Below are 22,624 nucleotides of genomic sequence, written 5' to 3'. Positions count from 1 at the left end.
ATTTACCACATTAACAATGTATAGAGTGTGTATTTTTGTTTAATTTAATGTTAGCTTCATTGAGAAAAAAAAAAATTGGTTTTCTTTAAAAAAATAAGGAAATATCTAAGTGACCCTAAACTTTTAAACTGTAGTGTATGTCCCCACCCTAGACCATATACTAGTATATATGCTCCCCCATCCTGGTAAAAATGTCTCCCATCCTGGAATATATGTCCCTCTCCTGCTATTCATGTCCCCTTCTTGGTATATATGTCTTCATTCTGTGCCCCTCCTGGTATATATGTCCCCACCTGGTATACATATCCCCCAGCTGGTTTATTTTCCTCCTCCTGGGTCCCTCCTTGTATATGTCCCCATCCTGGTAAATATGTCTCTGTTCTGTTTATCGCAAAAAAACACCAAAAACATTGTATTCACCCTCCCTGGCTCACACTTTGCATGGCTCGCAGTGGCTGGTAGCGGACATCAGCATCTGTCCAATAGCAGCATATGACGTCACTGACATGCGCCGTCCTCAGTTAAGGGTGATGCCGATGTCAGCAGTCACAGCTCGTCCGGTAGCTTGTATTACAGTGCAGGGACCCAACAGGTTTCTGTGCCGCAATGCATTTCAGCTGGATGTGCGCCTTCAGACGTGCATCCAGCTGAAGCAGAAGCTGGAGTCGGCGGGCCCCCTAAACTTGTGGGCTCGGTCATGTTTGCAATCCCTGCAGCCGCTATCATTCCGCCCCTGCATAAGCCCGATGTTTATCTTAAAGCATTTGAGACAATTTGTAGTGATCATTCCTTCCTTTCTTTTATTGTGCTTTCAGTATTAATTATTAAACTAAGCAACTTTTTAAAAAGCCTTCATTAGTTTTTTAATTTTTTTTCATTTTTTAACATTTTGATACTTGAGAGTGTGCAACTCCTTTAGGCCTCTGCCACACTCACGTGAATTTCACGCACGTGCCGAGAGACACGTATTTCCCCTGCGTGTTGCGTGCAGGTAAGTACGTGTCTCTGGTACGTGCGTGACACGTGTGTTCTACGTGTGCTATCCGCGATAGCACACGTAGAACCGGTAATTATTATACTCACCTGGTCCTTCCTGATGTCCGCGCTGCTGTCCGTGGTGCTGATCCTCGGTCTCCAGCCCTCCTGTCTCCCCGCTGCTGCTGCTGCCAGGCAGTGAAGTGAATATTCAATGAGAATAATGAGCGGCGGTCGGCAGCAAGAGGCAGCAGCGGCAGAGACAGGAGGGCTGGAGAAGGTGAGTTAATGTTTTTTATTTTTTTCCCTGACATGTGTGTTTACTCCGGCGCGTGTCACACGGGACCGCATCCACACTACACCGGTACGGTGCGGGCCGTGTAACACCCGTGCTGCCGGAGAAAACACTGACATGTCAGCGCTTTGAAAATCGCACACACGTACAAACGCACACGGACACACGTTCCGTGTGGTTTTACGTGTGTGTGCCTGCTACCATAGGGTAGCATTGCTGTACATGTCTCCGTGCCGCCGGTACGTGTAAAAAATGACAAACACGTGCCGGAGGCACGGATGTGTGGCGCAGGCCTTAGATAGCTAGCTGTCATATTGTATTGAACTGCAAATTGTTTCTGGGTCTGGATTGTCTCTCTGCTTTGCTTTCTATCTCTGGTCAGGGAAGACATACATGACGGATCAGAAAATGAATAGGGGAAAGCATCTAAGTGTTCCAAGAGGATAGATAAAAAGATACTGTTCTGCATTAATGTCAATAGGAAGTAAGAACAGACTGGCAAAAGATTGGCATTCGCAATCTGTATATCGGGAAAACTGAAATAGTATTAAGCAATGAAACTTGGTGTACTTTTGTAACTTGGGAAAATTATTTTTCTATGTCAAAGGTGTCCATAGCCTTAAAAGTCTAGTTTTTCTAGTACAGTCATTATTGAAAATACTCTATTTAATGGCTAGTCTGAGGTCATCTTGATTGATTAGAGAAGAAGAAATGTAAAAGTGCAGAATTAAAGCCCTAGATGGACCTCTTTACTGATTCATAAATAATGTAATTTCAGGTTAAAGTAGAAGAAAGCCATTTGAGGTGTCAGTAAGTGCTTATGTTTATGATCAACAAGAGCATACCATATCATATATTCTCTGTAATTAACCATTACCTATTCTTCTGTTTATCTAATTCATGTAAGAAATTTAAGACACAAAAAATGAAGTTTTACCTAATTGAAACAAATATAGCTGATCCTGGTATACTTTTATAGTAAGGCTCGCTCCCCCCACCTTCCCATAAAACTAGAAAAACTCAGACAATCAACTCGCCACTGCACTTAGTTACTTTGGTATAGTCCCTGACCCGTACTGTAGTCTGAAAATATCACTTCTCAAAAATCGGGAAGTATACAAGATGCTAATAGGCTGTTCCATAGAAACTAAAATACAAAGACTGGCAAAGTACAATGGACATTAGAAGTCTAAGGCTATGTGCGCACTAGAGATGTGAAGTTTCTCGAGAAAATCTTCTCGAGAAACTTCTGGGAGTGAAAGATTTGCTGACCTCCGGAAAAAATCCGCGGCAAAACCGCATGCGGATTTGCCGCGGATTAGCCGCGGATTTACCGCGGATTTGCCGCGATTTTCCCGCGATTTTCCCGCGGGTGGTTCCCTGCGGATTTTTGCAGTCTGTACTGCAGAAATCCGCGGGATACCTGCGGATTTAATGGACATGTTCATTTTCTCAAGAAACTTTCTCGAGAAACTTTTCTCAAGAAACTTTCTTGAGAAAAATCCGCACCAGTGCGCACAGCTTTTTTTTTTTCTCATAGAATTTCATGGGAAATGTCTGCACAAAGATTGCAGACATTTCTCAAGAAATTTCCGCGGCAAATCCGCGGGTAAATCCGCGGGTATTTTGCTCTAGTGCGCACATAGCCTAAGTTGGTAATGTGTAATTGATTGGTACAGTATCAGCAAGCAAAGGAGAAATAAAGGCTAGTAACACAAAAACAAACACAAAAAAAGTGAAGTAAAACCACACGTAAAAGGGCCTACCGGGAAGTTACAAGTTGAAGGTGTGTGTATAATATATTGAGAGAGGGGTGTGTGTGTGTGTGTGTGTGTGTATAGATACAGATGAAACCAGAGGTTTACATACACTATCTAAAAAGACACATATGCATGTTTTTCTCACTATCTGACATGAAGTCAGAATAAACCTTTCCTGCTTTAGGTCAATAGAATTACCAAAATTAATATTTGCCAAATGCCAGAATATTGAGAGCGAGAGAATGCTTTTAAGGCATTTTTATTACTTTCTGCAAAGTCAAAAGTTTACATACAGTAAGAGTACTATGCCTTTAAACAATATGGGACAGTCCATATGATGTCATGTCTTTGGAAGCTTCTGATTTATTATTATGGTTTATTGGCAACATCTGAGTTAGAGACACACTAGTGGATGTATTTTAATGCACACCTCAAAGACCCTGTTTCTTTGTGTAGCATCATGGATAAGTAAAGAAAAATCAGTTCTCAGGAAGAGAATTTTGGACTTGCATAAGTCTGGTTCATCATTGGGTGCAATTACCAGATACCTGAATGTGGCTTATTCATCTGTACAAATAATTATATGCAAATACAAACAAGATGGGAATGTCCAGCCATTATACCGCTCAGCACAGAGATAGGTTCTGTGTAGCAGAAATGAACGTGCTTTGAACAGACGTGCATATCAACCCAAAAGCAAACGATCTTGTGAAGATGCTGGCGTAAGCTGGTAAGATTGTGTCATTACCCACAGTGAAACGAGAACTGTATCAACATGGGCTGAAAGGCCACTTTGCCAGGAAGACGCCATTACTCCAAAACAAACAAAGCCAGTTTAATGTTTGTAAATGCACACCATAACACAGACCTTAATTTTTGGAGATGTCTTGTGGTCTGACGAAATTAAGATTTAACTGTTTGGCCATTATGATCATAGTTACATTTGGATGAAAGAGAGATGCTTTGAAGCCTAAGAACACCATCCCAACTGTGAAACGTGGGTGGCAACATCATGTTGTGGGGTTACGTTGTTGCAGGAGGGACTGTTGCACTTCACAAAATAGATGGCATCATGAGAAAAGAAGATTATGTGGCAATACTGAAGCAACATCTCAAGGTATCAGCAGCCAGGAACTTAGAGCATGGGTCTTCTAAATGGACAATGACCCGAAGCATACCGCTAAACTGGTTACAAAATGGCATAAGATAACAAAGTTAATGTTTTAAAGTGGCCATCACAAAGCGCTGATCTCTCAAGCCTATTGAAAATGTATGAGAAAACCTGAAAAGGCAGGTGCGAGCAAGGCGACCTACAAACATGACTCAGTTACACCAGTTCTTTCAGGAGGAATGGGACAAAATTCCTACCAACTATTGTGAAAAGCTTGTGGAAGGATATCCAAAACATTTGACCCAACTCATATAGTTTAAGGGCAATGGTTAAAAAAATACTAATGAAATGTATGTAAACTTCTGACCTTGCAGAAAGTAATAAAAATGCCGTAAAACATTCTCTCTTTCGCTCATTATTTTGGCATTTGGCAAATATAAATAATTTTGGTTCCTAATTACCTAAAACAGGAAAGGATTATTCTGATTTCATGTCAGATAGTGAGAAAAACATGCAGATGTGTCTTTTTAGATGTATGTAAACTTCTGGTTTCAACTGTATATCTCAAAACATGGTGATAACAAAATTAGTGGTACAGACTTTGCTGAATATGGCAAATCATGTGTTCCACAGCAAAGAGGAAATTTGGTAAAAGTACAGTTATTGCTGGCACCATGTAAGGCATACCTGTAGTTTTGTTGACTTTTCTGGATGAGATTTATTGTGTATGTGAAAATTTTTTAACTTTTTACGGCAATCCATAAGCTCTATCTCTAATATACAGTTGTCTTGTTCAGGAGACTAGCTGCTATTGTATCCCCCATTCACAGAGCAAGCACAATATTCTCCAGTCTCTCTGCAGCACATGTTCAGAAGCCGCAGTAACATAATGAACATCATATAGTCCTACTAAGGCCAGAGTCACCCTTGCGAGTGACTCGGCAAGTCTTGCATCGGCGTCACCTGGCATGGCTGCACACTCTCCGGACAGGAGCATCTCCGCTGTATAGAAATACATACAGCCGACCCGCTCCTGCCATGCCGGGTGATGCCGATGCGAGACTCGCTGAGTCACTCGCAAGTGTGACTCTGGCCTAAGCAGTTTATTTCTATATATACATATATTTGCATATGCGGCTTGCGGCAGTGAGATTGTGTTAGACCTCTCATGATTGGCTGTTTAGATAAGTCTGGATGTATTCAATTTGCATTCTTTACTTTGCAAAACCCATCTGTTTGGGGTCAAATAATTTATTCACGTTTTGAGCACTTCTAGCAGCTTTGCCTCAGTTATTGGCCAATACCACTGTACAACATATACTTAAAATGGAGGGCTGAGTTCAAAGTTCTTTCTTTTTTTTCATTTGAGAAATACATTGGCTTAGAATTGATCTTTGCCAGGAAGTGATTGCAATTAAGGAATTACAGACTTTAAGGGATCTAGGAAATAGAATATCTTAAAGGGATGTTCGTTCAGGCGACTGTAGACTTGTGAATCCTCACATTGCTTATAGTGCACGCTGTGAGAAGTCGTCAGTGTCAGTGGCGAGACCTATCGCTCATGTGACAAATGTACAAGTGAATTGAGTGAGGCTGCATAGTCTAGTTGGAATGTGGTTGAGTGTGTGCAAATTGCATACTTGTGGTTATATGACCTCTCGGTCTCACTATTAACACAGGAGAATGTCTGTCTGTGCCGATAGTGTGGATGTCTTTTCAAATGCCGATAGTTTGGATGTCTTTTCAAAGTAGATGTATAAGTGATGCCAGCATTGCTACAGAGGTTAAATGGATGGTGGGTCAGCCTGTCAGTGCTCAGACCATACGTCGTACACTGCATCAAGTTGGTCTGTATGGCTGTTGTCCTAGAAGGAAACCTCTTCTAAAGATGGTGCACAAGAAAGCCAGCAAACATTTTGCTGAAGACGAGCAGACTAAGGACATGGATTTCTGGAACCATTTTCTGTGGTCTGATGAGAGCAAGATAAACTTATTTGGTTCAGATGCTGTTAAGCATATGTAGCAAAACCAGGTGAGAGTACAAAGACAAGTGTGTCTTGCCTAAAGTCAAAGCATGGTGGTGGGAGTGTCATGGTTTGGGGCTTTATAAATGCTGCCAGGTGGTGAGCTACAGTTCATTGTGAGAACCATGACTACCAACATTTACTGTGAAATACTAATGCAGGGCATGATCCCCTCCATTCGGAAACTGGGCTGCAGGGCAGTATTCTTACATAATGACCCCAAACACACTTCCAAAACAACCACTGCCTTAATAAAGAAACTGAGGGTAAAGGTGCTTGACTGGCCAAGCATGTCTCCAGACCTAAACCCTATTGAGCATCTGTGGGGCATCTTGAAATGGAAGGTGGAGGATTGCAAAGTCTCTAACATCCACCAGTTCAGTGATGTCATCATGGAGGATGAAAGAGGATTACAGAGGCTCTAGTGAACTCAAGAGAGTTAAGGCAGTGTTTTGAAAATCATTTCGGCCACACAAAATATTGTACTTTAGGTGTAATTTGGCCATTTTCAATCAGGGGTGTACTTTTGTTGCCAGCGGTTTAAATATTGACGGCTGTGTGTTGTGTTATGTAGAGGACGCACAAAATTTACACTGTTAAACAAGTTGTACACTGACTACTTTACATTGTATTAAAATGTCATATCTTCAGTGTTTAGATAGTCTGGCTCAACTACTCTAGACTAGATGCTATAGGGTAAACAAATCAAAATAGCAAATAGCAATTGTCGTCCTTTTCCTCACACCTCTGCTCTCTTACAGCTTACCACCATCACACTGACATTTTTCACTGCAAAATGTGATGCTCTCCATTGAACCTCACTGACGGTTGTCTAAGGATACCCGTGCGACATAGCTTCCTTGCATTAAGCAACAACCTTGATAAAGGTGTCATAACCGAAACGTTGGTGTTGCTACTGTCAGGGTTCACATTTTTGTAGTTTGTCAATAAAACACTTGCATCGAAACAATTTCTCTCCTTTTCCTTTGAGTGCTTGGGTATTTGATATCTTGGGTATTTGATATCTTCAGTGTTGTCCTATGAAAAGATATAATAAAAGTTTAACAAAAAAATGTCAGGGGTGTACTGACTATTGTGATATACTGTGTAGACCCCAATTATTTCAGACTGGTTTACAAAACAGATCCGCTGTAATAGGATCTCCCAAATTCGTTGAGAGCCGTGTGCCTCTTCTTGAATTTGGCACATTTTTCAGCTGTTGTTTGCTAGTGAAAATATATTCTCCAGTCCAGAGGTACATTTATACCACTTTTATGGGTTAAATTATGATGAATTTGCCAGCTGTACTCAGATATGCCGATCCAGCAAGTCCCATATGCTTTTAAATAAATGGGCAGAGCTGTTTGGCTAACTTAAAAATGCGAAAACTTGTACATTTTTAAATGTAAATGTTTTGATCAATCGGTGCCATATCTATTGGTAGGAAAAGTTTGGAGCCAATACTGCCCTTAAGAATTCCGTACAGGAGCTGTGACGCTTGCTTGAATTTAGCTACTTTTGACCACAAAGATGATATTGTGTAAAATAAGGACTGTTCCCATTTGTTGCTCAACTAGAACAATCACCCTTTATTACAGCTTTGTATCTTATGAGACATATTATTTATTTCTTTTTCAGAATGATATTTTTCTACGACATTATGACAAAGGTCCTTGTAGGAACAAACTTGGACATTCAAGAGCATCAGTTATGTGGAACAGAACACAGGTAGATTGTTCAGAATTGTGCACGTATCGCCACAGTCGTCAAAATCTCAGATTGACTTCAACCAAAAATAAATAACTGTATTAATATAAGGGCAGGAGAGGATGGTCGTATTTTTGGTTTAAGTGCAATCTGACAAAATATTGGCTTGCACTCAGACCAATGTTAGACTATGAGGCCGAGAACATGTCTAATTATTTCCTTCCTCTGACAGTAGCTATCCTAGGAAAATATCGCCGCATGTCCAAGTTTCATCTGATATTCAGATTGTACTTGGCCAAGCAAGTAAATGAGTGTGCGGAAATCATCGCACTGCACTTGGATGACATGTGAGTGCGATCTGATTTCTGGCAAACTCACTGAATGGTGAGATGGAGTAATTTTGCTCACAGTATGCTCAATTTCTCTTATTTGAGAGAATCATGTCACGCTATGCAGACAATGATTGGATGAGAGAATAAATCACTGTCTGCCCCTGTCCTTAAAAAGTTCCATTATACTTCTTGTGTGCACATACTTTGGATCAGAAATGCAGGTTAAGGAGACTATTTACTTCAGCAATAATTTCTTTACAGCACTTTAATCAGCACCAGACGAGTGCTGCCAAGTTAAATAAGATCATGAATTGCACCTCATGACAGTAGAGTTTCACCTTTTATGTTGCGGTGACCGTGGTTTTTTATGGTTTTTTTTTGCAGCTTTCTGTTTGTATATTGCTTGTGATTGATTGCGCTCAGTGAGAGAAACAAAATTATAATCTTGTAGTTCTGATACCTTTTAATGGCTAACTAAAATAAAATAAATGATGTTACAGAGCAAGCTTACAAGATTTCTCAGGTCTCTTCATCAGGCATAGTTCTCTCTACCATGCCTGATGAAGAGACCTGAGAAGTGTCTAAAGCTTGCTTTGTAACATCATTTATTTAATTTTAGTTAGCCATTAAAAGGTATCAGAACTACAAGATTATATTTTTGTTTCTCTCACTGAGAGCAATCAATCATTTTCCAACTGGCTATCACAGTACCAAAACTTTTTCCTTTTTAACTATATTTCTTGTGAAACAGATTCCAAGAAGTAACGTGCACTTTATTTTCCACCACATTTTTCAAAATACATACATATATAAATTAATGTTTTAGGCCTTGTTGTTGCCTTCGAGAAAATGTTCAGGTCTAGAGTAGAATGAAAAAAAAAAAAGTCATAAAAAACCTTTCTGTAGTGGCCTTTAAAACATGTATTCTTTACAATTAATTTGCCGTTTAGCGAACATGAGCAACAGTTTTTTGAAATAAGTCTTTTCTAAAAGGAGTGGAAAAAATTGTTGATAGACTCTTCCTATTAATTTTGGTTATAATACGTCTTGGCCGTTCATATGTTGTGTTTTGAGCTCATTTTTTTTCTCTTCAGGTTTTGAAAAATGTGGTGGAACATAAAGTGCACGTTACTTCTTGGAATCTGTTTCACAAGCAATATAGTTAAAAGGAAAACTTTTTGGTACCGTGATAGCCAGTTGGAAAATGATTGATTGCTCTCAGTGAGAGAAACAAAATTATAATCTTGTAGTTGTGATACCTTTTAATGGCTAACTAAAATGAAATAAATGATGTTACAGAGCAAGCTTTAGAAACTTCTCAGGTCTCTTCATCAGGTATGGTAGAGAGAACTATGCCTGATGAAGAGACCTGAGAAGTTTCTAAAGCTTGCTCTGTAGCATCATTCATTTTATTTTAGTTAGCCATTAAAAGGTATCAGAACTACAAGATTATAATTTTGTTTCTCACTGAGAGCAATCAATCACAAGCAATATACAAACAGAAAGCTGCAAAAAAAAAAAAATCGCTTCAAGAAAAAAACAAAACACGGTGACCGCAACATAAAAGGGAAAACTCTATTGTCATGAGGTGCAATTGATGATCTTATTTTACTTGGCAGCACTCGTCTCGTACTGATTTAAAATGCTGTAAAGAAATTATTGCTGAAGTAAATAGTTACCTTAACCTGCATTTCTGATCCAAAGTATGTGTACACAAGAAGTATAATGGAATAAATAAATAAATATTATATACCGTATTTTTTGGACTATAAGATGCACCGGACTATAAGACGCACCCTGGTTTTAGAGGAGGAAAATAGGAAAATAAAATTTTAAGCAAAAAATTTGGTCATGACACACTGTTATGGGGCGAGGATCTGCTGCTGACACTGTTATGGGGGTAATGTCCCCAAATTCTCTACTAAGGTACCCCATCCTGGTAATGATCCTCCTGCCTTGTATATGATCCTGCTATAAACCCCCATCCTGCTCATATACCAGCATCCTGCTCATATTCCCTCATCCTGTTCATATACCCCCATCCTATTGATATACCCCCCATCCATCCTATTGATATTTCCCCCATCCATCCTGCTCATATTCTCCCATCCTGCTCATATACTCCCATCCTGCTCATATACTCCCATCCTGCTCATATACTCCCATCCTGCTCATATACCCCCATCCTGCTCATATACCCCCATCCTGTTCATATACCCCCATCCATCCTGTTCATATACTCCCATCCTGTTCATATACCCCCATCCTGTTCATATACCCCCATCCTGTTCATATACCCCCATCCTGTTCATATACCCCCCATCCATCCTGCTCATATTCCCCCATCCTGCTATATGCCCCCATCGTGCTCATATACTCCCATCCTGTTCATATACCCCCATCCTGTTCATATACCCCCATCCTGTTCATATACCCCCATCCTGTTCATATACCCCATCCTGTTCATATACCCCCATCCTGTTCATATACCCCCATCCTGTTCATATACCCCCATCCTGTTCATATACCCCCCATCCATCCTGCTCATATTCCCCCATCCTGCTATATGCCCCCATCGTGCTCATATACTCCCATCCTGTTCATATACCCCATCCTGTTCATATACTCCCATCCTGTTCATATACTCCCATCCTGTTCATATACTCCCATCCTGCTCATATACCCCCATCCTGCTCATATTCCCCCATCCTGCTATATGCCCCCATCGTGCTCATATACTCCCATCCTGTTCATATACCCCCATCCTGTTCATATACCCCCATCCTGTTCATATACCCCCCATCCATCCTGTTCATATACTCCCATCCTGTTCATATACCCCCATCCTGTTCATATACCCCCATCCTGTTCATATACCCCCCATCCATCCTGCTCATATACCCCCATCCTGTTCATATACCCCCATCCTGTTCATATACCCCCCATCCATCCTGCTCATATACCCCCATCCTGTTTATATACCCCCCATCCATCCTGCTCATATACTCCCATCCTGCTATATGCCCCCATCGTGCTCACATCTACCATCCTGGTATATAGCACAGAGAAAAAAAATAAACGTTTATACTCACCTTTTCCTCACTCCCTCCAGCACCGATCATCTTCCTCTCAGCGGCAATGACCTGTGTGTGTGGAGCCGTTCCCCTGCAGCACGCGATGTCTTCCTGTCTGTGCCGATCAGCTGATCAGCACAGATCAGCTGACCGGCACAGACAGGAAGACATCGCGTGCAGCAGGGGGACGGCTCCACACACGGGGACGGTTGAGTATACTGATTCACTGCACCCCGCGCTGATGATGACGCGCGGGGAGCAGTGAATACAGCCGCACATGTAGTTGCCAGGGGTGATCATACGGACCGGCTCTTTACTATGCGCGCGTCCCCGCTCATCCTCCCGCCCACCTGTCAGTGCCGGCTTCAGCGCTGAGAGATGGGCGGGAGGATGGGCGTGCATATGTAATGAGCAGGCCCACGTGGTCACGGCAGGCGCTGCTGCTGCCTGCTCGTGCCCCCGATGACCCGCTCCACCGCAGCACCCTCGTTCCCGGCCGCAGCCCTATAGTCAGACCATAAGACGCACCCCCGACTTTCCCTCAACATTTGGGGGAAAAAAAAGTGCGTCTTATGGTCCGAAAAATACGGTGTATATAATTTCCCCCCCCCCCCCCCATAAACATTGAGTACGGTTATGTTCTAAGGTTGGTTGGATTCACATATCTGGTCAGATTTATTATTACTGTTTTTAATTTAGTCAGTTTAAAACTAGACCAGGCAGAAGATGCTAAAAATTCACAGCAAATTCTAGACTTGCTCCTTTGTGCATCAACCACATGCACTGCGTGTTAGTTTTCTCTCAGTGGCTTGGGTGAGACTTAAGGGTGCTTTACACGCTGCGACATCGCTACCGATATATCGTCGGGGTCACGTCGTAAGTGACGCACATCCGGCGCCGGTAGCGACATCGCAGCGTGTGACACACAAGGAGCGACGATCAACAATCGCAAAATTGTTAAAAAACGGTGATCGTTGATACGTCGCTCCTTTCCCTAATATCGTTGCTGCCACAGGTACGATGTTGTTCGTCGTTCATGCGGCATCACACATCACTATGTGTGACACCGCAGGAACGACGAACATCTCCTTACCTGCGTCCACCGGCAATGAGGAAGAAAGGAGGTGGGCGGGATGTTATGTCCGGCTCATCTCCGCCCCTCCGCTTCTTTTGGCCGGCCGCTTAGTGACGTCGCTATGACTCCGAACGCACCTCCCCCTTGAGGGAGGGATTGTTCGGCGGTCACAGCGACGTCGCTGACAAAGTATGTGCGTGTGACGCTGCCGTAGCGATAATGTTCGCTACGGCAGCGATCACCAAATGTCGCACATACGACGGGGGCGGCACATACGACGGGGGCGGGTTATATCGCCATCGACATCGCTAGCGATTGCTAGCGATGTCGCAGCGGGTAAAGTACCCTTAAATGTACATTCATAAAATTGTTTACACAATGTGAAGTTGCCAATTTTTTTTTTGAAAATTAGAGTTTTCAAATACGTTTCGGGCACCTCCACCAAAATAGATAGGGCTGGGGAGGAGCTGAAGCATGAAGATGCCCGTCTGAAAACAAATTAAAATTTGCAACGTTACTGCAGTCTGACTGGACTAGCATTTCTGGCGAGGTGCACCCACTGTAAAAAAATTGACAAATTCTCTAAGTGGAGTGTGCTTGTTAATGAATTTAGAAAAATGACAGATGTCTTGTTCACGCCACACTGCTGCTGAAGACTTTCCAAAGCAAAATCCAGGACACACAAGTGGAGGTAAGTGTTTTTTATTCAACATGTTCTAGGTCTTCAGAAAGGGAATCACAATGCTCATAGCTACATACAGGAAGCTTATAAAGGGCTTGGGAGTTCCATAAAAAAACAAAAAAGCCATAAAAACTCTTGATATCTTGATATGTCAAAGTTCATCATAGTAAATTGTTTACACATGTCTGTTTGAATAAATCTTAAGAATCATACGTGTCTTGTGCTGTTTTGCAATGAATTGAAAGGAGGGGAGAAAGGAAATGGCGATGTGTTGTATGAACAAAATATAACCTGGCCGTGTGAACTGAGCTACCAGAGTGAAAGTGGCTCAGTTCCAATGGCCAACGTCATACACTGCTTTCTCCACTATAATGTAACTCTTTCACTGCTCCCGCAGATCTCACACGCACAAACACAGGCTAATATAGTAGATCTTTTAGTAGTTAACATGCTCATGTCTCGCTTCACCGCGCTCCCAGCTCCACTTTCTCATTGATGACAGCTCCTCTACAACTCCTCACACGCTGCACACAGAATTCATCAGGTTCCACATAGCACCCAAACATATCCACTCCTTATTAAATCCCAAAAAATCACTAGTTATCCCATTTCCCTCATATGGCACTTGGCTGTTTCCTTTTTTTTTTTTTTTTTTCAATTCATTATAAAACCTCTTAAGACACACATATTTCTTAATAAGATTTGTTCAGAAATACATTATAAATTTATTTTTACATACTGTATGTGTAAACAATTTACTATTATGAACTTTGACATGTCACATGCATGTTTGGCTCCTTTGTTTTCTTCAATTGCCATAACCTATATAAGCTGTGGCAGTATTGTGGTTACCTCCCTGAAGAAGAAGCCTGTAGTTTGAAACACGTTGAACAAAAACCCACTCCACTGTCCTGGATCTTCCTTTGGAAAGCGTTCAGCAGCAGCTCGGAGTGAACACGTCTTCTGTCTTTTTTTCTGCACTGTCTTGTGCACTCGTGTATCTGCAATAGCTACTCCATTATTAAGCACATGTTTTGTTGTGTGTCACACAACTTGAAAAAGTAAGCATAGCTCTTTCTCTTTTATTCTGTTTATACCAAATAAGAGCCTATTTTGCACCTTTGCTTTTTAGTGTTCTTTCATTTTAATGAATTTGACAGTTTATTTCTGCACGTCTGTAATTACCCCCTTCCCCACCCGCCGTTGTTTGTTTTTGTTTTTTCCTCCCCTTCTTCCAAGAGTTATAACTTTTTTATTTTTTTTTTATTTTTCCATCAATATATCCATATGAGAGCTTGTTTTTTCGCTGGATGTGTACTTTTGAATAATACCATCCATTATTCCACATATTGTAGTAGAAAACAGGAAAAAAAAATTAAAAATAAAGTGCAATTCCACAATGTTTTTCCTAGACCAGTAATGTTCTCAATTTTTGGGATCTGGGGCTGTGTCCTGAATTTTTACCGTCCTGAAGTGAAATTTTTAATTATACCATTTTGGTGTAGATTTGATGTTTTGATTGCCTCTTTTTACATTTTATTACAATGTTGCGTCAACCCAAAACCCATAAATCTGGCGTTTCTAAAAAATACTTTAACACCCTTGTTACGCCCGATCAGATGAATTTATTTTATATTTTGATTGGGCATTTCTGAAGTTGGCGATACCAAATTATGTTAATTTTTCTTTTTTTAATTGAAAATAAAACAATGAGGCAAAAGGGGGGTGATTTGAACTTTTTTTTTTCTCTCATTTTTCTTAAAATGTCTTTCCACTTTTTATTATTTTTACTAGTGTTATTAGGGGACTTGAAATTGCAATCTTCTGATTGCTTGTGCAGTACAGAGCAGTGCATCATCACCGCTCTGTACATCACAAATGCTGTCTTCCTATGAATGGACGTCATGACAGACACAGGTCATCAGCCGACTCCCGGTTGTAATAATAACCCATCACTTATTATGTAATCACGTCAGGGGGCCACCGATGGGGGCGCAGAATGGCGTGCTCCACGCCAATTTGAGTAAAACCCTGTTGTCAGAGATTGAAAGACGGATATAACTATTCAAAAGGTGTGGCTGGATCTCAGATCTATCCATGCCTGTTAGAGGCACATGTCAGCTGACACGATCAGTCAAAAGGGGCAGGGAAATGAGGGCTTGTATCTAAGGGAAATACACAACCTATGATGTATCAGTACGTTATAGGTCATGAAGGGGTTTAGACTGGCATATAAAGTTTCAGTCTTACTAAATGTGCGCCTGTATGTAAAAAAAAAATTGTTGAGATAGATAATCACAGAAAATGTCAAAATAAAACCTTGGACCAATTAACATTGCACAGGATAGGAGAAGCTTTGTAACTTAATTTTTTTCATACATAAAAATTACTGGTGAAATACAGATGGTAAAAACTGATCATGTGAACAAACACTGATGAAACTCTGACCCGAAACAGTGATGACAATCAGACCATTTTTTGTGAGAAAACACAGGCGACTAAATGAGGCCGTTAAAGAGGTTTTCCCATTTAGAATGCAAATGAAGAGGGGTTGCCCTCAGTATAGTTGATATGTTTAGTTTCTTAAACGTTACTATGGAGATCCTGCCCAATCACTAGATAGGGGTATCCTATGCTCCCCATTCCTTCTATCCAAAGCTCCCCATTCCTCTTTAGTCCAGAGATCAAGGGTGCACAATTCAATTTTTTTCAGTCTATGGAACTGTGGGAAATAGAGGAGCACATTGTTTGGCTGTTTGTCAGCCCCATAGTCTTGTTGATTAGCAAATGTCCGGGTGCTGAGACAGCTCAAATAATGGGACGGTCTTTCTATGGATTTCTACAGTGCTGAGTGAGACAAACATGGTGCTCAGTTGTGCTCTTCTGTACTTTTTTTTAAGGAATTTTCAAAGATTAGTGTGATAAACCGTGGAAAAACCCTCTAGAATTATTTTGCATTTCTTTATTAGATAAATAGATTTCTGATGCTGTTTTTAGATTGCCTGAGTTGTGTTGGAAAGTCATTTCATGTGAGCAGAACCACAAAACCTCAATTGTAATTTTTTTTTTATATTGCAGGTTGTGGGTATCCTTGTTGGCCTAGGCATCATTGCAATTGTGACGTCGCCTTTACTCCTTTTAGCATCACCATGTATAATCTGCTGTGTCTGCAAATCCTGTAAAGGAAAAAAGAAAAAGCATGCCCCAGCACCAACTACCTAATTCAGATAGAACTGTTAGCTTTTCCTGAGGTATCTTTAATCCATCACTCGGAGTTTTCCATTCATGGACTTGATATGAATAAATAATCAGCCTTACATGGGATCAAATAATATTAATGAATGACCTGTTATTATTATTTCGCTTTTTACTTTAATGTTGTACTTTTTGTTTGAAAACCATTTTATATAATGTACAGAGTATTGACATTTTATGCTATATTTCTCTTTTTATTCTTTAATATACTTACAGTCATGCTCAAAAGTGTTGGCACCCTTGAAATTGTTCCAAAAAATTAATTATTTCTTCCGGAAAATTCTGCAATTACAGATGTATTGTTATACAAATTTCTTTCCTTTTGTGTGTATTGAGACAACTAAAAAAATCATAGAAAAAAAGGCAAATTGGTTAAAAATTCACACACAAGTGCAAAAATGGGCCGGACAAAATTGTTGGCACTCTTATCTTAAGATTTGGTTGCACACCCTTTGGAATAAATAAATACAATCATCATTTCCTATAACCATTAACAAGCTTCTTACACCTCTCACCTGGAATTTTGGACCACTCTTCTTTTGCAAACTGCTCCATGTCTCTCATGTTTGAAGGCACCTTCTCCCAACAGCAATTTTATGCTCTCTCCACAGGTCTTCAATGGGTTTCAAATCTTGACTCATTGCTGCCACTTCAGAACTCTCTAGTACTTTGTTTCCATCCATTTCTGAGGGCTTCGTCTTCTAGGATGCAAATTCAGCTTTCTGACACTGGGCACTACTTTGCAACCCAAAATCCTTTGGTAATCTTCACATTTCATGGTGCTTTGCACACAGTCAAAGCCCCATTGCCAAAGGCAGCAAAACAACCCCAAAACATTGTTGAACTTCCACCTTATTTGACTGTAGGTATTATGTTCTTTTCTTTGTAGACATCATTCCATTTTTTTGTAAACCGTAGAATGATGTGCTTTACCAAAAAGGTCTACCTTGGTCTCATCTGTCCACAATACGCTTTCCCAGAACGATTTTGGCTTACTCGCATACATTTTGGCATTTTGCGGTCTAGTTTTTTTTATGTGCCTGTGTTAACACTGGGGTATGCCTTGATCTCCTACCATAGTGTTTCATTTAATTCAGATGTTGACGGTTAGTTCACGCTGACACTGATGCACTGCGAACCTGCAGGACAGCTTGAATTTCTTTGAAATTTGATAATGGTGACTTAGCCATCATCTGGGCTACCCTGCTTTGCAAACTTTCAACAATTTTTTCTATGCAGTCCACATCCAAGAAGATTAGCTGCATTGCCATGGGTTGTAAACTTCTTGATTATGTTGCACACCGTAGACAAAGGAAAATGAAGATCTTTGGAGATGGACTTGTATTCTTGAGATATCTGATATTTTTCAACAATGTTGAAAAATCATGTTCTCAATGTTGTTCTCTTCTCCTTTTTCTGTTCTCCTTGCTTAGTGTGGCACAAACACACACAATGCACAGATTGAGTCAACTTCTCCCCTATTTATTGGGTTTCAGGTGTGACTTTCATATTGCCCAAACCTCTTACTTGCCACAGGTGAGTTTGAACGAGCATCACACACTTGAAATAAAGTTGTTAAGCCACAATTTTGAAAAAGTGCCAACAATTTTGTCTTGCTCATTTTGGGGATTTTGTGTGAAATGATGTTAAACTTTCCTTTTTTTTTGTATTGTTCTAATACACACAAAAGAAATAATCATATGAATAACAAAATGTGTGTAATTGCAATGACTTTATGGGAGATATACTTCGTTTTTGTAGAACAATTTCAATTTCACAATTTTTATTTCAGAGAGGGTAATGAAATCTAGTACAGCACTGTCAAAGGGATTGGGTTTTTATCTGTAATTAGTTATTTGTAACCATTTTTGTTTGGTGTTCTTTTCATTTTAAAATTTGACTTATGGTGCAAAAATGTGCAGTAGGTTCAGAGGTTTTTCACTGCACAGTATACCTGAGTAATTTAATAAAAAAAAATAATTTCTAAGAAAATATTTGTGTTAAATATGTTACATATAGAATAATATTTTATAATATGCACTGGTGGAGAAATATTACTGTATATTTTTGTGAATTTATGTATGCAAAATATTCCTTGTACTTTTTTTTTGCCATTAAGACTTTTTTTTTTAATTTTATGAAATTTTAAATAAATTCTGTCCAGATTTGGAAACTAAAGTATATTTTGGTTTAAATTATATTTGGATTTGCAATTAACGTAATTACAATGGAAATTAGTTTAATGATCCCTAATTAAAGAAGCCCAAGGTCTGATTCAGGTGATCTTGATTTTCTGGTGCGCAAAAAAATCAAGTCCCATCAGTGTTTATCTGATTTTCATCAGTGTTCCATATTTATGTCAGCTTTTATCAGTGATTTTCACATATGAAAAAAAATACACGGCTCAACTTTGAAACTGCAACACCAAGAAGGAAAAGTTCTGCAATTAAGAAAATGAAAGGATCGATAAATGATCTTGAGTTATTTAGTTTTGCAAATGGACACCCCACGTAGAAATACTTATTTATATGCCTTTGTATGCCATCACAGAGGTTATTGGTTGTTTGAGGAATATTCTTCCACACTAAATGCACATTATCAAGATCCGCTGCTGTCAGCTCCCTTTGTAATTGCTGACCAATGACATCCCAGATGTGAAAAACTGGAGGCACTTTGCAGACCATGGTAGCATGTTTGGACAACGTAGGCTGCACACACTAACACAAGCATCATGCAGCTCAGCATTGTTGTGTTGGAAAAACAGCTCCTGAGACTCTTTGGAGAAAAGTCCATACAACTGGTTGCTTGATTACTCCATACAAAAAATGAAATTGTACATTGCATAACAAGCCTAAGGCATCTAATGGAGTACACACAAACCATTGGAAGGTGTTAGTACAACATTGGGCTATGAGCCAAATGTCCAACTACAGGTGTTCCATTGACCTAATGCCACCGCTTTCAAAGACAAACATAGTACAGTGAGCTTGTAATATAGGCTAGAATAGAGGTCTGTCTTCACCGGTGAGTCCTGCTTTTGTCCTTGTTGCAAATTAAAGGGGTTATCTGGCTTATTTTGCCTTTTTTTGTCATTTCATTATTTGGCTATATTGGGTCAGGTAAGTAGATAGTGACTACCTACATGCCCTGCTGTCATCCCCTATCCCCTGGCTCAGAGCGGTCATGTGATCGCTCCTGCCGTGATTTTGTTTCTTCCTGTGACGTTACATTGACAGGGGCAGGAGTTTGGTGACTGGCATCACAGCCGACGTTTGTTGCCGCCCTGCTAGGTGGGTACCGTGCGTGAAGTCCTCGCCCACCTTCCACCGCATGCTCCCATACATTCCGGCCTGTGGCCCCCTTGCTGATCGCTGCCTGTGCTGGGGCTGCGCAGTCAGCTCTTTATATCAGAGGACAGATTTCCGGGCACTGCGCAGCACCGAGCTTTGTATACAGCTACTGCAATGATCAGCTGCCCGCCAATCAAAGGCAGCAGCTGATCACTGGAAAAGCTGCATAGAGAGCTCGGCCCTGCGCAGCACCCAGGAATCTGTCCTCTGATATAAAGCGCTGTCAGCTGCGGCCCCTGATGCTACTTGTGGTGCGTAGGCCCGTGGCCCCCTTGCTGATTGCTGCTTGTGCTGGGGCAGCGCTGTCAGCACTTAATATCAGATGACAGATTCCCCAGCGCTGCTCAGATGCGAGCTCTGTATACAGCTACTGCAATGATGAGCCGCCAGGCAGTCAGAGGCCAGGAGCGGATCACTGGAGAAGCAGCATAGAGAGCGCGTTCCTGCGCTGCGCCCGGGAATCTGTCCTCTGATATAAAGCGCTGTCAGCTGCATCCCTGCACCGGCAGCGATCCTCAAGACGGCGACCGCAAGAAGCAGTCAGGACACCGAGGGAACGAGGACCGGTGAGAAGGATTTGTGCTTGTTTTTTTTGGGTTTTTTTTGCGTGTGTGAAGAATGGCACAATATGGGACACTACTACAGGATGGAGCATTGCTACAAGAAGAGGACCAGTAAAGAGGACATTACTATAAGAAGAGGACCAGGAAAGGGACATTACTACAAGAAGAGGACCCCAAGGGGACATTACTATAGGATGAGCAGATGGATGGGGCACAATACTATAGGATGGGCACATTTATTACAATATGGGTACAAGGATGGGGCACATTATTACATTATATGTGCCCATATTGTCCTCTGCTAGAGGTCTGTGCTGGGCAGACTACTGACAGCCAATGAGTGTGCAGAGGGCAGGGCTGGAGAGTGAGACTAGGCGGTGCCAGCTCTGGCTGTGAGGTTTTACACAGGAAGATTTCATGTTTGGTTGAGCTGCAGGTAAAGTGTCTGCAGAGAATAAAGGATAACACAAGGCCGGTCCTAATACTTATGGACACTCCCATTATACAATTATATCAACACTTGAAAAAACATATGAACTCATTTTTTCAAAAAAGGAGCAACAAAGTCCTGCATATAATCCATATAAATTTTATTAATGTACACTCACTCAAACATAAAAAGATGTATGCAACAAACAGACAGAGATTAGCAGCATAATAGTATTGCACATATATCCGATCCACAAAAGTGACTAGTGCTGTGCAAGAATGCAATTAGTAATGCCCTATGAGGTCAGTATAAGGGGTTCTAAGCCTAAACCAATTTACCACCAGAAATAATTAGCAGGCTGACCACCAACAACTAGACATCCAGCAACATCCTATATTATTGCATACAAAATGAATATATAAATCACCAAATCACTACATGGGTCTGAATACCGTATCACATTACCCAGTTTGCAAAAGAATGGTGGCCTTAGTCTTAATGCGTCCATAGATGGCGCTACAGTCCCATAGATACAAAGGACCGATATATAGGTAGTAAAGTAAATGAGTCGGCCGGTGCCTGCAGAACTACTCCCCCCCAAGGGGAGGAAATCGTGTACTAGCAGACACCGAAACCGGCAAAGTATGAGCACCAAAAAACCACCATTCAAGAGCATAACAATTACCTGGGACTGCTGTGAAGACACGCTGCTAGCCTCTTTCCCCGACGTACGTTTCGCTTCCCGCTTCTACGGGAAGCGGGAAGCGAAACGTACGTCGGGGAAAGAGGCTAGCAGCGTGTCTTCACAGCAGTCCCAGGTAATTGTTATGCTCTTGAATGGTGGTTTTTTGGTGCTCATACTTTGCCGGTTTCGGTGTCTGCTAGTACACGATTTCCTCCCCTTGGGGGGAGTAGTTCTGCAGGCACCGGCCGACTCATTTACTTTACTACCTATATATCGGTCCTTTGTATCTATGGGACTGTAGCGCCATCTATGGACGCATTAAGACTAAGGCCACCATTCTTTTGCAAACTGGGTAATGTGATACGGTATTCAGACCCATGTAGTGATTTGGTGATTTATATATTCATTTTGTATGCAATAATATAGGATGTTGCTGGATGTCTAGTTGTTGGTGGTCAGCCTGCTAATTATTTCTGGTGGTAAATTGGTTTAGGCTTAGAACCCCTTATACTGACCTCATAGGGCATTACTAATTGCATTCTTGCACAGCACTAGTCACTTTTGTGGATCGGATATATGTGCAATACTATTATGCTGCTAATCTCTGTCTGTTTGTTGCATACATCTTTTTATGTTTGAGTGAGTGTACATTAATAAAATTTATATGGATTATATGCAGGACTTTGTTGCTCCTTTTTTGAAAAAATGAGTTCATATGTTTTTTCAAGTGTTGATATAAGAGAATAAAGGATAATGCAAGAGGAACAAAAGTCAGAAACAAACAAAAAAAAATGTAGGAGTGTTTTATATTACAATACAGCACAGATTACCTTAAAAAATTTTTTAGAGTTTGTCAGACAACTCCTTTAATTTGGAAACCACATGTGCATTGCTATGAAGATGCCTTCATGAGGGAACATCACACAGTTCCTATTATCAGGAGTAAGTTTATTCCAGATACACTAACCACTTGTGTTACATTGAGATGGCAGTGGAACCAATTGTATGGCCATTAATCCAAAGTATCTTAGGATGTTGACCGTGTGCATTGTCAATGTTTTTTCACGGACCCATATACTTGCACAAGGATAATGCTGATCTGTGATGGGATCAAATATGGACATGTCTCCATTATTATTTTTTTTTCCAGACACTGATGTGAAGATAATAGATTATAATGGGTGTGAGAAAAACACTGAAAGATCATCTATGTGAAAACTGGATGTCTGAATGAGGCTTTAAGGGTACATTTATACTAGCCAAGTATCGTGAACGAGCAATTGGTTAGTGTTAGGCTGCTTTTACA

General features: G+C 40.8%; 1 protein-coding gene across 2 annotated transcripts in view; it reads left to right on the top strand.

The window, feature by feature from the left end:
* The window catches only part of RNF144B (ring finger protein 144B), an 85,185-nt gene extending 66,781 nt beyond the window's left edge, over positions 1-18,404 (top strand). For both annotated transcript variants that reach the window (XM_075316437.1, XM_075316438.1), the window contains exons 7-8: positions 7,804-7,893; positions 16,114-18,404. In XM_075316437.1, the coding sequence (XP_075172552.1) occupies positions 7,804-7,893; positions 16,114-16,257 (234 nt within the window). In that variant the 3' untranslated portion in view covers positions 16,258-18,404. The remainder of the gene's footprint in view (positions 1-7,803; positions 7,894-16,113) is intronic.
* Positions 18,405-22,624: the final 4,220 nt, after the last annotated feature.

This window comes from Anomaloglossus baeobatrachus, chromosome 6 (genome assembly GCF_048569485.1).
Source record: "Anomaloglossus baeobatrachus isolate aAnoBae1 chromosome 6, aAnoBae1.hap1, whole genome shotgun sequence".
Classification (NCBI taxonomy): Eukaryota; Metazoa; Chordata; class Amphibia; order Anura; family Aromobatidae; genus Anomaloglossus; species Anomaloglossus baeobatrachus.
This window is presented reverse-complemented; position numbering and strand designations above follow the sequence as displayed.